Consider the following 23,166-nt stretch of genomic DNA (forward strand, 5'->3'; position numbering starts at 1 on the left):
ACTTTAGTGTCTAACTTTATTGTCTATCTGCCCTTGTTTTAATGTCTTGCTTTTTTATTGTAAAGCCCTTTGAGCTACATCTCTTGTATGAAAAGTGCTTCATAAAGTGTATTATTATTATCAATATTATTATACAATCTGAGTTTGCATTTATCTACAAAATACTATGTCCTGCAATGTACTCTACCAAAAAAGTATAGTTTTCCAAAAAGTCAACCTCACAGAAGTTGAAAAACACTAGCTGTTAATATTTTTTTAAATGATCTTTTGGAGTAAAACATACATTGTGTTTCTGGGACCACATGCACAAACCTTCATTTCTGACCAAGCTGATGTTCTAAGAGTAGAAATAAATAAATATTGCAACAGCAGTCCATGTTAAAGTAAAAAGCACTAGGTACTTTGGGAACAGTGTTACATTGGCAGCTCTTGACATATGTGACCTGCCTGTCAATGTTTTGAGCTACTTCAAACCATTTTAGAGAACGATGCAGCTCTCCTCTTATTTTGGCACAAAGTGTGTGTCTCTCTTACCAACACCACACCATTTTACTGTTGACAGAATCATTGCCCAGCATAGAGTCATACAGCAGTGAAAGTACACGTGCTTTTGCCAAAATGGAATAGGTAAAATCTAGGAGGATTAGTCAGACGACGTTCATTTATTCATTTAAAATTGCTCATAGAGACAGGCATTATGACTGACCAAGCATGGCACATCAGTCTATAAGAATTGAAAAAAAGACGCTGTCCATAATGGCGGTGTTCATTTCCCGCGGGTACGCTGAACAGATCTGACAGTGACAATCAATGACAATGACAGTGGAGAAGACACCTCCTGTGATCCATACTCCATATTTGACTTTGATCCATTCAGGGCTTCTTGAAAATGTCACTTAGCACCCACAGTCTTTTTTTTATTTTTTAATATCTGATATTGATATACTGATATTTGAAAACTATCTCAATTACAGTAAAGGATAGAGAGTAGCATCTCGTCTGTGTTGTAGAGGAATCCTGTAAACTCAAACTGTTGGAAGAAGACAATTTAAATACCCAGAGACTCAGGTTAGGACTAAAACTGCTAGTTTATTTGATTACTGTGGGGCTGCATGAAGCAAAAGTTAATTAGGTCCCTCTACTCAAGTGTTGCTACACTGCATTTTTTTAATGTGATACCAGAAAAAAGCTGAACACATGCAAACAGGGTGAGTGCCAATCTCTCATGAAATGCACTAATATACTGCATAGAACAGAGAGAGTGCTTTAAAAAGGCAGCTGACAACATGCAGCTTGTATGATTGCCAAAATAACCTCTTGTTTAAAAGGGAACCACAGCTGATGGAATTACAACAACTGTGTTAAATATGTTCATTTTTGTTGGACACAGAAAGATGACTTCTTCTTTATCCAATCTTGTTATAGATAATATTCACAACATCCATGAAGGCTATGGGAACAGTGAACATCTGATACTCCTGCATGATAAAATAACACATTTCTTACACAGAAACTGCAAGGGTGTTTAAAGTGACTTTAAGGGAAAGCTACCAATGCTTGGTCAAGCTCTTTGTGAGAGGAATCAGAAGATGAAAAGAACAGGACGAAAAGGGGCAGATTTGGAGGAATCAATGCTGAAAAGACACCGTGGCTTTTTGTGTCACTGGTGGCATTTCCAAAAGATGCACTAGAAAGCATAAAGGCCTTTATTCTTCAGAAAAGAGCTGCCACTCAGAAGAACCTTGAAGTCTACAAAGCAAGCAGACAATGACCACCGGCTGCCTGAAGGAGAAAAAAGGAAGGCCTTAGTGCACATATTTAAGGGGGTGGGTGCATCTTGGCCGAGTTATGGAGGGATTAGAAAGGCAGAGGACTGTTAAGCGTGTTTTTTTTTCTTCGTTTGCCAAGCCAGAGAATTGAGCACAGACTGGATGCCAACAACATATTCTACATAGCGATATTCTCAGCAGAAAGTTCACAGAAGAGGCAGATCTTAAATGTCCTTAACCAGCCCTTTATGTCCTGGTTTGACAGTAGGAGCTGCACTATGTCTCAGTCCACCCACAATGCCTTAAGCAGCAAAAAGGGACTTCACTTCAAACATCATCTCCTCTCAGTAGAGCGACTGACTGAACACTTGCAGAGATGTTGTTCACTTGATAATAGTGTCTTTGGTTCACTGCACACTAGTATTATTTTCCTATATTGTTATATTGTTTAGCTGCTTGCTGTCCTCTTGGCTGGATGAGAAGGTGGCGTAGGATTTTATGTGTAACCTGGCCTGCACACCCAAATGTGGAGCAGTGTTGCCGTATTTTTGCATTCTAACTCATTATATCTACTTTGTACTATAACTGACATGAAAACCCAAGTCGTAACTCAAAACACACATTCTATAAGGAGTATGCAAACTGCATACTACTGTATGTGAATATTCAAACTGGATCATAAATGATTACATATACAGGATACTGTATACTGTATGTCATAGTGATATGTCAGAGTGAATATAATATCTTCAAACCATGCATCTCCAAAACATCAACTTTTCATGAACTAAGATAAATATTCTTGCTTTCAGCTTTGTGACCACACATTTTTCAGCTAAGCCACTGGGTTTTTGAACAGTTTATTTAGCTCAAAAAGTTCACTTCAAGAACCTACAGTTTATCTGAAACATTCAAAAGCACCAAATTTGGAGATACATGGTTTTCTAAGGACAGCATTATTATGTAGTATATTGTCTGTGAAGTAATTGCTTTTGGCCAGGGTTAGGGACAGTGGTTGGACATTTTAACAGGAAGACCTTATCACCATCAATCACCAGAACCCCCACAGAGCTTTTCAACAATGAAACAAAAACTGAACGTCACATAAAGTTAGGACTTATTGTAGAGCTATTACGCTAATTTGTAAGAATATAATAATAGCAATAACATTTCACAGTATACAGTACATGTAGACTAGAATGTTACTAGAAATCTCTTTAAAATGGAAAGATAAAATAAAAACACAAAATGAATAAAACAAGAAATACATGTAAAAGTGAGCAATTCTTTTTAAGAAGTGATGTCATACATGCTAACAATAGAGTCTACAGACATGCTAGCAGCTCCCTTTCCTGCAACAACAAAGCACAGTCTCTTTTTTCTTTCTCTCTTTCTCCGTAAAATTAAGCTGCTCTCAAGTGGGGTTGGAAATGTCTGGATCTATAAACGATCGTACGAAAAACTGTAATTGTGAAATGTGAAAAGTGCTACACTGGTGGTGGGGTTAAAAAACACAACAGGGCCATTTCAGTGACACTCCCGCCACCGCACAACCCTGCAGAAAATTGCTGGATCCCCATTTGCTGGTGTGAACGCACCCTGAGTAAACAACATTGCCATTCATAGAGCAACACCTCTAATGTGGCTGAAAAACGGAGTCACCCAAGATTTATATTTACTCTCTAAGTAATAATCGGCTACATCCTCTGCTCTTTCTTGTGTTAGAGTAAACTCTTTGACGGTACTTTCTAAATCTGTGTGATTGTTTAAAACAATGTTGGTGATGGTATCTAACCTTGGGGTTGATGACCAGGTAGGTGACCACTCCATGTTCTTTCAGGTAGGAGTCTCGGATCTGTCCGTCTCCAGGCTCCACCTTATATGAGCCCTTTAAATGCTCCAACGTCACTGACGAGATGTGGACCCTTCTGGAGATGAGACAGGAAGGGATAAAAGGACAGATGATGACAGGTTAAGAGCTTGCGTCATTATGCCATTAACAGCTCTCTCAAACATGATTAACTTTCCAGCTTTATAAGTACACTAACCTGCAATACCCCCTTTTCAGCTATGTTTGTTACCCTTGCAAACCGCGAGAGATGGAGAGATGGGAATATGTTTTTTATCTTTCAGCAGGCATAACAGCGGATAAAACCATTAGCAGTCCAGTGAGACAACGTGGTGGCACTAGCGAGCTGATTTTCTGTGTAGCATACACATAACCACCAGCCAATTTACCCATGCTTGTTACAGTGCTAGGATGGCAGAGCTAAATGCCCACATAATAAATGAAGAGCTGATTGGTCAAATGAGGTGGGTGGCTATAATTGACTAAAATGTTTATAACAGGGTAGACTTAGGGCAGACATATATCCAATGTTCCATGTCAGTCTGTAAACCTGTGTATTTCCTGATGTAAAACAAGTTAGCAATGGGAAGAACATTATTCATACAGTAGAATTAAATGGAAATGCTTTCAGCTGGATGTTGATTGTGCTTGTTCTTGGTGCTGCTGCAACACATCAATATGTTGTTCCCTCAGGTGTATCTTCATATTTGGATTTGAGGGGGTGGTTTACTGTGGTTCAGCCAACACTGATTTTAGAACACTGACAGGAATATTTTTTAGGTTGGACTGGCCAATCTATGATATTTCATGCTGATTACTGATAAATCTGACCATTTCCACCCCCACGAAAAGAAAAGAGCAAAAAAGCGAGCATTGATATTGAACATTGTTATTCTTTCCAGAGTGAAAAGCCTCTAAAACAGCCTCTTTGAAACACTAACTCGGCTCTGAAACGCAAGATAATAGTACCTGTGCACTGCTGGCCTCTGGGACTAGCTCACTTCTACTTTAGGCCACATGGAATGCTAAGTGCAACTCAACGTTAATCACTGAGAGAGCAGGAAGTGTTAGTCAAATCCCGAGGCATAGCTCCCTGTCTGCTTTACAAACTGAAACGGGCAACCTTGCAGGTAGGTACATGCCAATAGTTTTCCAACCACACTCTAATTTGTGGTTGTGGATTTGCAAAGCAGCACAGCAGAAGCAGCGAGTGAAACATACATCGCTCAAGTGAAACAATATTTGAAGTATTGGTTATATCTTACCCTGGCACACCTCCTGCCTCCATATGATTGGCTAGCGTTACGTCATGTGACCACACATCATACTGCCACTTGCGGAGGCCAATCACACCACACAGGACATTCCCAGAATGAACACCAACACGCATGTTGATATCGACTCTAGTGGCATCTCGGACCTTCCTGTGGAGAGTGCAGAGCAGAATTAATCTTTAAAGAAGTAGTTCACTAAAGTGTCAAATGAGCTTATTTGCTTTTTTTGAGATGAGGATGGGGTTAGCATAGCATAGCATAAAAACTGGATGCAGGAGGAAACTGCTAGTCTGGATCTGACCAGAGTTAGCACTGCCCAAGCCGATTATGATTGGTTTAAAGTAGTTCTTAGATTACCCCAACAAAAGACACATTTTAGACCAAACCATACTCCAGCACTGACACAGCACTGTGGAGACTAGTCATTTATAGACTACCACTACTACAGCCAGTGCTGCCAGTAACCAATATTGTATTTTGTGACACATGATTCAGTGTTTCTTCTGGAATTTAATTCTAGTCAGGGTAGAAAATCCTTCACAGCAGCACTGAAATACAGACTCTGCTTCATCATGCCAGAGGTGGACGACATGGCATCTTTAATATGATTGTGAATAAAGGTCAGTGCTGGCAAGCAAACATATTGGTCTATAAAACTAATGCATGTGAGTTCAGGCATGAATGAAAGACATAGAGACAGAGAGCAGAAGGGAGGGTGGGGGCGGCGGAGATATTTTTTCATTTGTTTGAAATTTTTATCTTTCCAGTCGCAAGGCTTATCATATTGAATTCATAATGTGTTTACTATAGAGTTCAAACAGAGCTGAAATCAAGTCTGGCATTCCTTCTGCTCAATCTGTTTGACAGGCGTGTTTGTGTTTGTGTTTCTGTTTGTGTGCGTGCGTGTGAGAGAGAAAGAGAGAGAGAGAGAGAGAGAGAGAGAGAGAGAGAGAGAGAGCTGGAAGAGATCTGGTATTTTACTTGATGGCCTCACACATATCCAAGCCCATCTTCACGCAGTTCCTGGCGTGGTGAGGCAGCGACTCAGGCAGACCGGACACACAGTAGTAACAATCTCCCAGGATCTTGATTCGCATACACTCGTTTTCCTTAAAGAGAGGTAAAGAGGGGGTTAAAGTGGTACAGGAAGCAGTGTACATTTATTATCACACTCCATAATCCATCCAAAAGTATCAATATCTTTAGTCACAATTAACTATTTCATTTATAAAATGACGCTTCTCATGCTCTTTCTCACCTCCACACAACCCTCACACACACATAGTTACATCCATCAAGCCCAAAATCATACACCCACACACATAACGTATTAGCTCTCACTCCACATGTGGGATGTGTAACAGCTCATCGTTGGATCAGGTTTATATAACGGCAGCTTCATCAGACGGGAGGACAGAAAGTTGAGAGAGCCTGACTCAACTGTTTGGACCCATATAACAGAGTACCCATGAGACTGCCAGATACACTTTGACCAGCCCACACTGCTGCAACCTGCAGCTGTTAACATGCCCAGCGCTCTTGGAAGGTACGGTACGGAGGCCAACACTGGCCGCAGGACAGAGAAAACATTCATTTCAAGGCCGTGCTTCTTCGGATTGACAGCACAAGACAAATCCTGCTCTCTCTTCTTGGTTGTTGCGTAATTCACCAATTTATGCACACTATTCAATTTAGGTCAACTGTTATAGGCAGGTAACCTTAGCAATTTGTGAACAAAAAAAGCACGTTATTTTATGTCTTAAACATCCAACATAAATCCAATTAAATCCAAAATGAATTCTTGATCAAAAAAGCCATACTGTAATTTATGATTGTGTGGGTTGATTGTTATTGGGTTGATTCATTGAGGCTTTAGAAATTAAGGAATTTGTAATGCATGCTTTTCATGGTTTACATGGCAATTATTGGTTTACTTATCATAGTTTAAATGGCATCTTGTCTCCCTCTCTAACACAGATGACTTCTTTACAGGATCCTCTTACAGTGTATGCATATGTGTGTTTTAGGAGATATGATACTGTTCTTTTCTACCGTTTCATCCATTTCTGCTATGATTTCTTTTCCATCTGAAGCACACAGTGTCACTGTGTATGAAATGTTATGCATAAATAAGGATGGGCTTGTCTTGAATTACCTTTGCAATCTGGTCAAACTTGCCGAAAAGTTCATTCAGCATATGCACAAGTTCACCTGGGGAGCAGTCACTGGCCAGCCTGGTGAAGCCCACAATGTCGGCATACAATATGCTGCACAAAACCAGAATAACAACAACAAATAACAGGGTTAATATCGCAATACTGAATAACACAACCATTCAAATAACACACAATTCACTGCATACCAAGTTTTTCGTTGTACTGTATGAGGAAAGGGATACAATTTTTCATCCTTGGGGGTCATTTTATTAATAGAGTAACATGGATATAGAGCTCTTCAGTATTTGTTGCACTTGCATTGAATTAACTTGTTGTTCTCCACAAACCCATTGAGTTTGTGAGCACTTTTGTCATGCTAATCTAACAGGTTTGGTGAAACACATTTGTTTCTGCTCAGGGTTCCAATGCAATAAAAAGAAATAATGCAAGACACATATTGAGCTGGTTGCTATATCCAGAGTGCAGCTAACTTCTCTAGATTATGCAGCTAAGCTGTTTTTTTCCCCATCATGCTAATATTGTGCACTTCCTTACCTATTAATATTTTACATGTACATTAGATTTATTCTAAAACATACCAAACAAACAGCACTTTATACATTATGCCTCCAGCTCCTCGGAAAATATGAAAAGTCTGCAAAAGTATTGACGATTTTCCAAAGAGACTGAATGATCTTTCAATAAGCATAAAAAAACACAATGTAACCAACAAGCAATTATTAAAGCTGTGGACAGGATAGTGGATGCATTGGCTGGTGTTTGGCTCTCCACTAACTGTCTAGTGTAGGAGGATCCCAGCAGAATCACACGGCCACATGTCCTTGGGTGTCAGTTCTTTGTTCTGGAAGATTGCCCTCTTCACTGAGCCTTACGATGTGAAAATCTGTTATTATTGGAAGGATGATCGGCAGATCAACATGAGCGCACACATGCACCTACACACATACACCCACACACCCTGATGCACGCACACAGACACGCACACATCCTTCTGAGGCCCTCTTAAAAAGGACAATGATATTGTTTAATTTACTATTGAGGCTCCAGCATGACGGAAAACTACATTCTATGGAGAGGCTCTTATGGTCAGCCTGGATTTGTTTCTATGAACCTCCACAGTATAGAGGATGGCATCATCAAGAACGGAGTGACCTTAGAGTACAATGGAAGCAGATTAACTCTAAATTGAATTTGGCCATAATGATAAAGATGGTATGTAGAGACGATGGCGAAAAAAAGAGAAGATGAGAAGAGAAGAGAGAAGAATTGAAGGGAGATGATAAAGGATGAGAGAAGCCCATATAGAAGCAATCCAAATGTGAGAGCACGTAAAGAGGGGAGGACAAAAGAAGACGAGGGATGAGCAGTGACGAAGGGGCGGACAGGATGGTATTGGGGAGCAGAAAATAATAACATTTATTAAGTGGAGGCACAGATAATGGAGAAGGACTCTTACCTGACATTGGTGTGCCGCTGCACATAGAGATTGTGGAAGTTGTTGGTGCTCTCAGTTCGACCAAAGTTGGGTCCCTGCAGCCTCTGGATGATCTCGGCTTTCATCACTCTGGCTATATGAGCTGGCAGTAAGGATAACAGTAAACGCTCCTGAGGACAGAGAGAGGGGAAGATAAGGATGGCAGGGTAGGGATGAAAGCCAGTTGAGTACATAAGTACATATAAATATAGCGGTTGTTGTCCACAGATAGAGAATATTTAACCTCCTAAATAGATTTATACATGTCCTTAATTATGGTTCACTGGGGCTAATTGGTCAGCACTAAGCACAGAAAGCTTAAGTCAAGTACAAAAGTGAGATTGAGGCAGAGACATTGCGATGAGATGAGATGCAATATCCATCACTCATAGCTGTTGTGTAACCATGGTAGTTACACAACATGGTAGTTGTGTGTTTTTGCTTTAATTTAGCACCATCCACATCAGATGGAGGATTGTTTGAGGGTGATTTTGAGCGTGCGTGAGTGTTTAGGCATGTGTGTGTGTTTGTGTGAGAGTGTGTGTGTGTGCGCGCGTGTGTGTGTGTGTGTGTGTGTGTGTGTGTGTGTGTGTGTGTGTGTGTGTGTGTGTGTGTGTGTGTGTGTGTGTGTGTGTGTGCATGCGAATTGCTGCCTGAGGGGGTGTGACTCATAAATGCGGCTCACAGCAGAGAGGTTCATTACATTGTTCACACACCACGGGCTCATTTCCTAAAACACAGCAGCAAATTAAGTAGAGAGAGGGGATTGGGGGAATGCACTAAAAATAGAAATCCACACCACTTGCACTTATTTATTTATTTATTGTAGTACTGAAGCAATATTAACACTTTACTGTGAGCATGCAGAGGGGTTATAATAGCCTGAAGAGATTGTACTGTAACTTCATTATGTGTTTGATTAATAAATGAAAGTGATCTGTATTTCGCTATTGAATAAGATTTGGCATTGTTTAATTTTACACTGGCATTTGATACGCACACATGCGCGCACACACACAAATGCATAGACATTATGCCAGTGAACATATCCAACACAAAAATGATTGCTAAAGATATATATTTCCTGTTCAAATACCATCTACAAGCACACATAAATATTCATAAAGTGTCTAAAGTCTTTTACAACTAAACTCAGATGAAAAATAAAAATTAACTATTTTTTTGTCTGAGTTTGTACTGCCCGCCCGTAGAATAAATTACATATATAACATGTATATATACATATACATGAATTACTTAAATTATTTTTGATATTTGTAATATTTCTACATAAACATACATTAAAAAATAATATATCAATGATAAATTATGTATTTTACCATTAGCAAGGAAATACATCAAATTACATGTTTCCAAAAAAGAGAATCCTAGCTAGTCCATAATGAGTGGACCACCACTTATTAATGTGTCATTTTATATGTCATTTCCCTGGTTGGAGAGAATGGCTAATGTCAGGGCAAATGTCACACTGCATAATGCCTCTTTAGACATGACCGACTTACCAACTCCTCATCCCTGACATATTTTGGCAACAAGTTTGAAATTAATTTGGGCTCTTATCCAGTATGTGTGGCTCACCAAAACAGAGATATTACAGTAATGAGTTGATGTTAAGAATAGTTGTAACTAAACTAAAGTATCAGATAGATTGTTATTTATTAAAATGTTTTAGTCTTGTATTGAAACATTTTAGCACCAGGAGCACCATCTTTAATGTGTCACAGGCATTCCCAGAAACCAGAGTTTAATCACATGTCCATCACAAATCTATATTTGTGTGTGTGTGTGTGTGTGTGTGTGTGTGTGTACCTGTTGGTGCTTCTCAAACTCTAGCTTAATGGGGGACTTGATGCAGTTGCAGGTGTCTTGGTAGGTCTGTTTGAGAGCCAGGTCCATCAGGTGTTTGTGGTACGCCCCGGCTAGGTTGCCACAGCTGAAGATGATCACATTGGCTAAGATCTGCCACATACACCACATACACACATACACGCACACAGAATAAGGCATTAAAATAATGTCAGGAGGTGATGCATGTTACAGATATACCTGTATGTGTAATTTCCCCACTGTCTACCTTCTTCCACTTGAGCCTACATTATGAGCTCGTAAAAACCAGGCCAGAGCCCACACTCTGACTGCGCTTTTCCACCACTATGTCAACCTCAAGCTCTTTAAAATCTGGCCTTGCATGTCAATTGGTTGGTCTGCAGTGCTGTATCCAAGGGCATCCCGAGCATGTTTTATTGCTGTTGTGCTTTTCCACTGTGTATATGTGTGTGTGTGTGTGTGTGTGTGTGTGACAGACAGAGAGAGAGAGAGAGAGAGAGAGAGAGAGAGAGAGAGAGAGAGACTATCCTGATCGTGTGTCATCAATGTGTTTACTTTGATGGTTGATTAGAAAGAGTCACAGCCTCATGCATGTCATGTGATCCAAAATCAATTCTTTGTTATCTGGCACGTTTCCGTATCTTAATTTAAATGTACCGATGTTATAGTTATTGGTCTGTGATGTTTGGTGTGTTATTAAAAAGCATTATGAGGTTTCTGTTTTGTGGTGAGACTTTTTTGTGCTGTAACTGTATCAACAGAAGGTTTATTTGGAACCAGTGTTTGAAGAGCTGTTCGCTGAGTTCATTAAAAGGCCGGTCATTTGACTCTGGAGGCTTTGCTGAATGTGCTGTGTCCCGATGATACAGGATAGGTTCACACAGGCCTTAATAAAATGTTGTACCCTTACATTTTTAAGCGTGCATAAAACTTCTCTACAAATTTTGTTTTCAAAAAATTAACTAGAGTCACAGCTAATAGTGCGGTGAAGCACTAATTTAGGCCTTCAGAAAACCAAAACAGGAAGCTCACAGAAACATTTTCTCGGCCACATCTGCCATAGAAGCAGGAAGTTGTGTAAATTGTAGATTTCAACAGTTACATTTTACATGGACAATTATCTGTCTTACCTGCCAGACTAGAGGCTCCAGTTCTGTGACGGTGGAGGCCAGACAGATGCTGAGGGTGACAGTGTGCGAGAAGCAGGTGATGGCGCTGGCGATAATGGCCCCTCTCATGGAGAAGGGCAGCATGGTGTAGACAACAAACACGATGAACAGGAAGAAGGACACCTGGAAACAGGGAAACATTAGGGAAAGGGGCACATTTGTCTAAACATTCTTTTCTCCAACTTTGTAGCTTTCCCTCGCTCTATTAATATAAGTAAACAGAGTGCATTAAATTATTCAGCTGCTGCTTGAGAGAAATATATAGCCAAAAAACTTTCAACACCATCATGCTTCAGCTATGATGATTGTTGTCTGATTTACAGAACTACTAGCATAGTGGACAGCATTCCCTGAAATTACCGTTAACGTCACAGGTCAACCAATCTTGTGCTGATATGCATGGTTATACAAGTATTGCAGTAATGACCACAGCAATGCTCAAATATAGACAACAAAAATGCCTGAATCCCACCAGAGATTTCTGTTCAGCATCTTCCCTCTTTGTCTGCTTTTTGCCTAAATACAGAACAGACCTATTAGAGTTGAATGGGCTGCCCAGTCTTCACAAAAAATATTAAACGTTAAACTTCTGATCTTATGATACATTATTAGAGATGAGTGGGCTGCTCACTCATTGTTACAAATAACAACTGGATACTGAAGTATAATACAATGATACAATCTCAAACATTTCCTTCAATATGGGAATGGATGTAAGACTGCAGTACTGTACTGTGGGGAATGTTTAGATGGAGCTTCCTGCTTCTTTACTGTATTTAGGGCTGAAACGATTTACATATAGGCCTACTGTATATACAGATCAGTGTCAGGTTGAAAAAAAAAAAGTTAAGTTGCACAACTTAATGTAATGTTTGTGTATGTTTAATGTATGCCTTAGTTTGAGGTTGATTGAAAAAAAATCTTTAAAAACAATGTAATATGGCACTTAAATGCACTTAATATGTTTAGTTTTTGAGAGATGATATTGTAAGCTATGTAGGCAATACAAATGTTGTTTTTTTCCAAAAATTTTGCTTTTTTCCCTAGTTTTGGTTGTTTAAAAACGCAAAAAAAAAATATCCGATTAATTGGTTAATCGATCGATAAAGTGCTAGATTAATCGATTACAAAAAGAATTGATAGCTGCAGCCCTAACTGTATTTAGTCTTCTCTCTTTCCAGGTTTCCATCAAAGCCCATTACTCTGACCTCCCATCTGCTCTGACTTTGGGAGTGTGTGTGTGTGTGTGTGTGTGTGTATGCATTTTCCTGTGTGACGTGCACATGTGTAGATGTGTGTGTTCCTACTGTGTTGCTCATCGATACCTCGTGCCATAACCTTCTGCCTCGCCCACTTCCCCTGCTGTCAGTCCGTCCCTTCCTGTTATGATTTGGTGGCAAACCAGCGCAAACAGGTCACAGTTTCAACTGGGACACCAGATGAACTTTGACCTTCCTGCCTGTCTGTTTATTTCCTGTGTCTTTCAGCTTCAGAGAGTCGGTCTACAAACACAAATCCACTGAGAGTGACAACTTGGAGCTAATCACATATGCTAAAAAAAATTCAACAAAAAAACTTCCAAGGAAAGTGTTATCCGGAAAGAGCTCTTCACATGCTACTCACATTGTTTATGACATCAACATTATGAACATTATTTGCAGTGACAGCTTGCCTGGTGAAGCGTTACAAGCTAATTATTACTCCTACCACTGATGTGTGTTTTATCAAGCAAAAACATGACTAGAACATTGGATATAAGTGAATGTTTGGATGGCCGAGTTCCTTCTAAAAGAAGACCTGAACACAGAGAGCAGAGAGGTGTTTTGTGTGGCTTTCAGTTGCTAGGGGAACCAACAGGGAAGGATGATGACGTCGGAGCAGATGCAGCGTTTTGAAGGTCCTGTATATAACACTGAACTTCCACCTCTACAGAAAACGTAGGACAGAGGGCAGTTGGAGTGCGTGACACACAGCCTGTTTGGGTTGCTTTGGGAATCGATAATGGCGGTCCATATTCAGGTGCGTCACCTGCTTCTGTCGGCCACACAGACAGCCGACACACATCACCTCCACAGCACACCGGCCTGAATCCTAATAAACCCTTAAACACCTCAATACTGGAGCTGCAGCCATCGCCTCACTTCAGCTTCTTCAATTACTTTCTTGCACTCTCTTGTTCCGAGTACCCAACCCTCCTCTGTGTTTCAGACAAAAAGCAGCACACGCTCACTTCGTACAAACACACAGGCGCACAGATATGCATCCTTGAATACCCACATAAAAAATGTTTGCTCTTTGCTCGCTTTAGCATTAAGGAGCTTGGCAGCATTTCTGGATGCAAGCACCCTTGTCTTTTGCAAGAATATGTGCCAACATGTATACTCACTTACACACACACACACACACACACACACACACACACACACACACACACACACTCAGCTTCATGATTCTGAGGAACCAGGTGTGGCCAGCTATGATCAACCTTCTGAAAAGAGCCGTTTTCTCTCTCTCTCTCTCTCTCTCTCTCTCTCTCTCTCTCTCTCTCTCTCTCTCTCTCAGGCCTTCACTGTTATTAGCTCTGTGTTCTCCACCAGACATGCTGTTCCCTCAGTAATCACAATCAATCCAACCCACTGAGCGGGCTGCAAATCCAGCTGTTCTCTTTTCACTGGATTTTTGCTCTCCTACAAGTGTATTTTGTTCTTTCTTTTCTTTTATTAAAGTCTTTATTTATTTCCTTTCTTTCTTTTCCTGTCTTTCCTTTCTTTCTTTCCTTTCCTGTCATTCCGTCTTTCCATAGATAGATAGATAGATAGATAGATCTAGAGAGCATGACAGAGGGGTATACATTGGAGAGTCATGGGAGCAGAATAGAGTGATTAATAATGCAGAATGATTATGCTCTCACAGGTGGCTGATGATAAAAATATCTCCTAGAAGAGTGTGGGAAGGAGTGAAGGGAAAGAAAGTTTGGGCATGGTGGAGTGGGGGAAGGGGGTATTAACAGCAGATGAGGAGGCAGGTGGAGAAGCAGGGGAGAGAAAATGGGATGTGATGAATAGGGGGGGACAGGGCGCGAGACTGAGAAAATAGGATTCCTGAGACAGAGAAAGAAGGAGTCTGGCACTGAAAACTAATGTGTCTGTCTGCTGATCTGCTCACCTCCAGCTCTCATCAGGCCTCATTAACACCTGTCACATGTGAAATTAATTCTTCACTCTCGACTGCACACACACACATACACACACACACTCTAAAGAACACTCATGAGCACACATGTATTAGGTTTAATTCTTAGTTGTGAATTAATTTACTGTGTGCTTCAATGGGGCATTTACCAGGCAGGGAAAGTCAAATATGCTATTGCTTGCATTTCTGTAGGCTGCAGTATTTTTTGAGTTTGACCCATAGAGACTAAAAGTCAGGATATCTCTGCTGATTCCAGTTTTAATCTGTCTGCTGTGAGTACCCCCAACTTTATGAGAGTGTAATAATAAATAGTTGGAATATGCCTTTAAGTTAGTACTGCTGTGATTTATTTTATGCATTGTCTTTGCAGGTACAGTAATATGGTTAGTTTATTTTTTTGACCTTTTCTATTTAAACCCCTATCCTGAACAATGACTGTTCAATCGTAACTTCAAAACCGTGACTACACAGCAGGCCTGTCAATCTTAAAGATCTCCACATGCCGACATGATGTCTATGGGGCTGTAGTGAAAGCAATACTCCATATAGGACAGGAGTTTAGATGGTGACTTGTTATTATTTTTGCTGTCTCCTTTACCAAAAATACTAGAGCTGAGATGTAAGGTAGCCTACGGATTAAACAGCAATCCGTCTGCTCTAATGTAAGCAGTGTTGGGAAAGCTAACTGAAAATTAGTAATTAGTTACAGTTAATAGTCACTTCTTTTAAAAGTAATTGAATTACTTTACCAAAAGTAATTAGTTACTTTTTACACTGAATGTAAGATGCAAGTTTAGCATGTCCAGTAGTAACATTTCATGCTTCATTGTTTTGTGGTTTTACAGGTTACATTTAAAACGTTTTTTTCCACGACTTCTACATGAGGGGACTTTTCACCGGGGACATGCAGCTTCAGCCTCATGGCATAATGTTTTATGTAGGGTAGGATTAGGTTTAAGCAACAAACCTAGCCTACTTGATTGGGTTTAGGAAGAGGTCGTGGTTTGGGTAAATGTATGTGACATTAGTTAAGCACGTCATGTAAGGTAACTTAACTTGATGTTAACATGATCAGACGCTGAGGGCCACTGACCAAGCTGCTGTATTTGATTAATTTACAGTGAGAACGGGTACACTCATAAAACACATATCTACCTGGTCCCAGGGGCTGAGTATTCCTCCTGAGAACATGAACAGGTAGCCCATGGTGACCAGACAGGCCCATATAAGGAGGGAGAAGAGGCGGAGCATCCGCTTGAAGACCGACTCAATGCAGACAAGGATGAAGATGGACAGGAAGAGGAAGAGAGCAGCGGGAACCGTGATCAAGAACGTCAAGTGGTCCTCTGTATTCTGGGGGAGAGAGAGAGAGAGAGAGAGAGAGAGAGAATTATTGGTTTATACAGTTTTAGGTTAAATACAATCACAATCTGGACACACTGATTTGCAGTACTTCCCTGTTTGCATATTCAGTAGGCCACTCACACAAACAAATACAATTTGTAATACAAATATACTAGTGAAAACTGTCCACTGGGTACATTTGTAACCATGTGGATTTGTAACCACTCTGAATCATGCTCGACCTCAGCACATTGTATGCTACAATGTTAGACTTATAACAGATGTTAACCCCAAACTGTCTAAACCCAACAAACAAGTTTAAAATAACACAAAACGGTGCTTACTTAAGGAGAATTCTCCCTATTTTTGTGTTCTAGTGAGGACATTCAGTCCTTGACACACACACACACAATCAGATGAACAGACGGCACACAGTTCGGCAGACAGTCTGAGCCCAGAGAATGTGCCACAGCATCACTTCTGCGCTCACACTGTCAAAGTCAGCATTTAGAAGCTGTCAACACACTCAAACACACACTCAAACACACTATCTCGCTCTCTTTGACCAAAACTTTTTTTTTACAGTTTAAAGTGTATTTCCACTATACTTCTCACAATCACTACACTAATATTTTGGCCAAACTTTCACGGTTTGTGGGTCAATGAAATGTTCTTACATGGAGACACTGCAAAATGATCAACCGTTCAGATTCAGGTTAAGTTTGAATGTGTCCCAATACATTATTAGTGTTAACAGGAGGAGACTGCAGCACCTTTCAGCCCTTTTAATGTCTTCATCCTTAGCCTTTTGGCCTGTCCCTATACCTGCGTATGTGTGTGTGTGTGTATGTGTGTGTGTGCGCTAAACATAATTGTACATTCTGTGGCAAAAGTACCTCTTCTGATTTTGACTAAAAGACATTTCGCAAAAATCCCATCGACAAGAGGACTTAGGGCTTCCAAACACTGAGCACAGAGCACACCTTCACAGACTTGATCCTACCCGACACCCACGCAAACCATTTTAAGTTATTCTAAAGTCATGATTGCACTGACAGGTCCAGCAGCTGTATATGCTAAATTAGCAAGCCACTGTGAGACTAGATGTCACCGATTTAACAGTAACATGAACATTAGTGTGAGCACAGAAAATGAGAACATGCAGTTCACTGGAGCAACGTTTATGAAACAGAATGAAAAGATGTTACGGACTCAACCTTGAATTTGATGCTGTTTTGACAGTTTATTGACTGGAGCTGCTTGTTGAGAATAGCAGAAGCTATTTGTCCAGAGCAAAAACAGGAAGAGAGCAGAGTGCTGTGTATTGGTGTATCAGCGTGATGTAAAACAGGTAGTGTTAGTCAGAGTCTGGCGAAGGGATCCCATGGGTTCTAACTGCTGACGCCACACCAGCTATACAGTCAGCCTGGAGCGCAGACTGAATCCCAATGAGGATGTGAGCATGTCGGCAAATTTAAACACCACAGGGATACCTGAGTGGACGTTGGTGCGTCAAAGACCCACATTTTGCCCAAATCACACACTCACACACAAACATGCAACTGCAGGTTAGGTAGGGAGCTGCTCGCTCACCACTTAATTACCCATCTGTTTCCTATCATCTGAAAACTGTGTACAGCAAGGTTTTCTATGTTGAAGTTTGAAAGTGTATTGCACTTTATTTTTTATACGATTCTATGAAAAATATCATCCCAGCCCTTGTCACGTGACCAATTAATTTTTCCACGATGACTATCCAAATTCGTTGAAAATAAAAACAATTGAAATTAATAATACTTGTCATGTGTTTTATTTAGCAAAATTACATTGTGTTGTTCTATCCTATCCAATATTTCCTATATTTCTAAGCAGATTTCTCTATGCATGCCTTATAAATTCCCCCTGACTGATTATTAGTCCCCCCTGTGACACCCAATTTGACCCCTGACACACACACACACACACACACACACACACACACACACACACACACACACACACACACACACACACACACACACACACACACACACACACACACACATAAAACAAGCAATAATCAGAACTTTTTAAATAGTCTATTACACAAAAGTGTCCAACATGTTGCAAATCATAAATATGGTCCATAACAACCCAGTATTCAATACAATAATCAAAATATATGAAATAGTCCACAAGACACACAAGACAAATCAACAAAATCAAACTCACTTTGTATTTTGTTCAAAACGTAGCCAAACTACATCTTTTCAACATCTCTAGTCAAAAGATGCGGTTTTACTAAAATTTTAAAGCAAATTTGACTGTTCTTGTGTGATATATTAAGGGAGTAAATTTCATTCATACATAGCTCGGTACATGACCGTTCACTTGATGGCATTGTTGTTCTTATTATAGCATGTCTGGAAGTGTGTAACCTATGTCTAGCTAAACTGAATGATATATTCTTATACAAAATAAACAGAGCCTTTGTATTTTTGATACATGTAATGAATAGATAATTGAATGAATAGATAGATAATTATTTTAAAAGAAAATAACGGACAATTATGCATTGCAACAACATTCGTTGTATATTCACAGCAGAGCCACATGTACCAGTTGTAATTCATTTATGTATCCATTGTAGCATTAGACCATATTGCTGGGCAAAAGTCAAGATTGGACAATATTAAAGCCTGAATCCCCTGTCTAGCTGAGCTTTGTGTCAAAAATGTATTTGAGTCAAGACAAAAAAAGAAGCATTTGCACTTTGCACATTTCTGATTGTAGGCCATCTAATCCTGTTAAAACCCTTTTGAAACCATTTAAAGCCATTTCCCTCGACATGGCACTGAGGGAGGGAGTTGCGCCTGCCTGCCATAATATACTGCATTGTCATCCAGAACAATTATTTCCTTTTTTTAGCCCAGTCTGGCTTATCCAGCTATTATACTGGGAGGAAGAAAAAAAAGGGGGGAAGAGGGAGGTATAGCAGTAGCAGCATCAGCCGAAAGAGATTATTCAGCATAGAAATGACACAAACACACCAAATACATTATCAGAAAGAGAGAAGCAAAGAGGTGGCACAGAAGCCTGTGTTGAAATCATGATAGTATGCACTTCCCATGCATTGGTGCCGGTTCTATATTTATACTGCGTGATGAAGCAGCATTCACTGCAGATTTCTTCAATCTGCTCTCCAAAAGATGTTGATAGAAATGATTAAAACTAGTTTGAAGCATAATATGTACCCTATGTGATGTCCTGATCACTTTTATAAAGGACCTTATGTCATGAAATCTGGTGGATTTACACACCAACGCATTTCAATATACAGTATAATATTTCAGAATACATTACTTTTATCATGCATTTTTTTGTACTTAAGAGATCATGAGAGGTTTTGTTACTTCAACTGTGCGACCGTACATCCATTCATCACAGCACCCCAGGGGAGGACTTCATCAGTACAGTGTGAAGAAATGGTAATTTCATAATCCATGCAAGAGGGCGCACAGCAGTGGGACAGCGTTGCTGAGTGGATCGAACCACATGCATACAAGCAAAGATTCCAAGCAGCCAAATGATAAATAACATACATGTAAAGATAGGCCAGGGGAAAATGCAGTGTTGTGCCTGAAGGCGGTTCATTGAACAGATAGTTCATGAACTCGTTCATATTTTGGGCGAACGTGAACTGAACGTACTGTATTACTGCCTGATGAACGTTACTGTGAACTCGTTCATTGTGGTGTCTGTGAACGGCACGCTCTCTCAGTTTAACTTCGTTCAATAGGGTGCCAGATTTCTATAGAGCCTTCCAGGCGAAAACACGGCTAAAACACACCGTAAACAGGCCCTTAATATGTTGCGGAAAAAACACCCAATCTGGCAACACCAGCCACCAGCGTCGCACCGCCACATGCGTCATCAAAACAAAAAGCAGCATGGAGGCGACGAAGCAGCGAGGAGGCTTCGTATGATCATTTAAACAGAAAAAAAGGTTGGTGAGGATGCGAACAATCTTGCATTTCTGTGCAAACGTTGCCCGCCGGCTTTCAAAAAGAAAATCCGCACTTCAGTCACATCCACAGCAAACCTGAACCGGCACATTGAACTGATTGAAAATGAAGATGAAATCTGACGGATAGTTTCAGTGTTAAAACTGATAAAATAATTGCTGTCTGTGGTTCTATGTGGGCTGTGGCAATCATTTTGAAAAATAATAGCTTGCGGCAACATATGGGAAAAACTATGAACTGAACTAGTTCATTTTAAAATTTGTGAACTGAACTTTGAACTAGTTCATGTAGAAAGTGAACTTTCCCAACACTGGGAAAATGGTAATGACAGAAATTGTAACTCAAAGTACAAATTTCACGGAAATCTGAATGTTAGCTTGAAGGCTTAAAGGTCCAATCAGCAATAATAATACTAAGCAAATGGAGTTACTGCTGTATTTAAAATCACAGTCATTTGGCATTTTAAAATCATTTTGCAACCTTAAAGGGGCACTTCACCTATCTTGGACACCAAAGTCACTTTAGCTGTCATTGGAAGTAAACAGACAGAGAAGAGTTCAAGGGATCGACTTAATGGTCTTGGTTTGTTTATACCAATGGTTGGCTTGTTCATGGCACATACTGAGGTAAGGTACAAAATATCTGTTATCCAGTCAAAATGGGCAAAAAGTCAGAGTTTTTTCCATATTTAAGTCCACATCTTTTGTATGAAGTCCTGTATCTGCGTGCAGAACATCAGTACTTTGTGGTGTTGCAGCTCTGACCACACCTCAGTCAGTCACGTCACAGCATCTATTTCACCTCATTCATTCACCTTCCTGCCCCCAAGTAATGGAGTGGTGATCCATCATTACGAAAAAATACTCTGCTCTCACTGCCCTGCATCTATCAATCTGTCACTGAGATGGCACAAAATCAGTGTTTACAGATGTTATTAATATAATATCAAGAATATGTGTTGCAAGGAGCATAAACTGAAAAACACAAGACACACACACGCAATAGTAGGAATACAACACAGACACCGAATACTGCAGATTAAGACCTCATCACACATATGTCAAATGTCTCTGTTACTTCCAGGGAGATTTGACGTGACAATGAAACACCAATACCAATACAATTTTAAGGCAAAAGAAAGAACAATAATGATTATTTTCTAAAAACAATGCTGATAAGTCTGAGAAGGAAATGAGAGACTTCCTCAGAAACACACCCAAACAACACACGCGCACAAGCACACGCACACACACACACACACACACACACACACACAGTACAGTATGGATGGACGGGGTCTATGTCCTCAAAACGCCGCAAGAAAGATAAAAGTTTGCAGTCATTTTGGGAGCATTAGTGCTGCTTTGGTTGAGTTTCTGCTGGCTCACTGATAAAGCCAGAGCACTTACAACAACATCCTCCCCTCCCACCGCCGCCTGGCCCCCAGCTCCAAAACTACCCTCTATTTATTCCTGCCATTCTTCTTCGTTCAGCAGTAATAAATACACACGCCTCACTGAGCAACCACTCCATAACTACAGACAGGACTGTCTGTTAATTAATAGGAACAAATTGGAAAAATGATTTTGATTGACACTGTGTGAATGATGGGAAATAGAAGCAGAGATTGTAATTGTTAACCTGAGAACACACAAGACTACACCCCCAGAAGAAGACAAAGGAGAATTAAATCGACCGGCTGGGGCAATAAGCTCTATTGATTTGTCTTAAATAGAAGTAAAGGAATCGATTTAGGTGGAGGTTCGACCCTGTTATGTGGTTCAATTGAATGTAACAGGACTTTAGTGACAGCCCCGAGCGAGCGCTTAATCACTGTGGGGGTAGGGGGTCATGCTTGATGCTTCCCAATATTAGTAATGACCAGTCATCAAATAGCACCCTTCATAATTCAGTGTCACTAAACAGACTCCAAAACACACTGGATGGTCACTGAACTCATCCTTTTGGGCGTTCTGTCTAGTGGTGCACGATATATCGGCGGCCGATATAATATCGGCGGCCGATATAATATCGGCTGATATGGTCATTTTTTTAACACATCGGTATCGGTTCAATGCCAAATTATATATAATTATATAAATATAAATTTTTTCTTCTGAAAATCTGATGACAGTCATATTTTGCACACAGGTAAAGGTGCCCAGTATCAGTCATTTCGGAAAATAAATCACAAAAGTAAAAAAAAATGCGTTTTGGAAAATAGTTCTTTATTTGATTGTCATAAAAAAAAAATTCTATACAGAGTTATCGACATCGGTAAATATCGGTATCGGCCATAATTTTCACATCGGTGCATCACTAGTTCTGTCACTTCAATCAAACACTGGTCACTGGTCACCCCCCCCACCCCCCCCCCCCCACGATCTGATTGAAAAGAGCGCATGACGCACACACAGAAAAAGGCATAAGGCTACACATCGTCCGGAACATATAGCAGCAAAACAATCATTTTGAAACAACAACAATCACAGAAATGAGTGGGATTCCTTTTGTACGGCTTTTTCATTAAAACACAAAAGCAGGACTTGAGAAACAACAGCTTGTGTTCGTGGTTGAGTGTTTGTGTCCAAAACACCACTTTTCACTTTGACAAAAGCACCAACACCTACACAGCTGCAAACTAAACTCATCCCGCTCTTGAGCCACTCTGCAAACCAGGCGTTGCAATTTAAAGTGCCCCTTCACAGCCTCTTATGTTGTCACACATAATCACACGCATGCACACAGGCCTCCCTGTCTAATTAAGTCTCGTGCGACCCAAAATTCTTCTTTTATTCCAACACTCTTTAGTGATCCTAACAAGAGGGCTTCTATCTGTGACATGATAATGGCATATGCTTGTAGCCATGCAGAATCTGCTATGGTACTGTAAATGAAATGTGCAGCATTCCACAGCATAAAAACACTACAGTATATTAACTAAATTCAACACACAAGAACAGACAACTATTGGACTGTGAGGAGACATTTGCTGAATTTGACAAAAGGTGTATTGGATTAGAATCTCTGACTGCACCTTTACCAAGTTCTTCTCCTATTCATAAA

At 40.2% G+C, this 23,166-nt stretch overlaps 1 protein-coding gene across 2 annotated transcripts in view; it reads right to left on the minus strand.

The window, feature by feature from the left end:
- The window catches only part of adcy2b (adenylate cyclase 2b (brain)), a 47,756-nt gene that overhangs the window by 19,748 nt on the left and 4,842 nt on the right, over positions 1–23,166 (minus strand). For both annotated transcript variants that reach the window (XM_028597483.1, XM_028597482.1), the window contains exons 3-10: positions 15,908–16,105; positions 11,522–11,683; positions 10,374–10,523; positions 8,526–8,674; positions 7,048–7,159; positions 5,874–6,001; positions 4,884–5,042; positions 3,565–3,697 (exon numbers count right to left, since the gene is read on the minus strand). In XM_028597483.1, the coding sequence (XP_028453284.1) occupies positions 3,565–3,697; positions 4,884–5,042; positions 5,874–6,001; positions 7,048–7,159; positions 8,526–8,674; positions 10,374–10,523; positions 11,522–11,683; positions 15,908–16,105 (1,191 nt within the window). The remainder of the gene's footprint in view (positions 1–3,564; positions 3,698–4,883; positions 5,043–5,873; positions 6,002–7,047; positions 7,160–8,525; positions 8,675–10,373; positions 10,524–11,521; positions 11,684–15,907; positions 16,106–23,166) is intronic.

Source organism: Perca flavescens, chromosome 14 (genome assembly GCF_004354835.1).
Source record: "Perca flavescens isolate YP-PL-M2 chromosome 14, PFLA_1.0, whole genome shotgun sequence".
NCBI classification, from domain to species: Eukaryota; Metazoa; Chordata; class Actinopteri; order Perciformes; family Percidae; genus Perca; species Perca flavescens.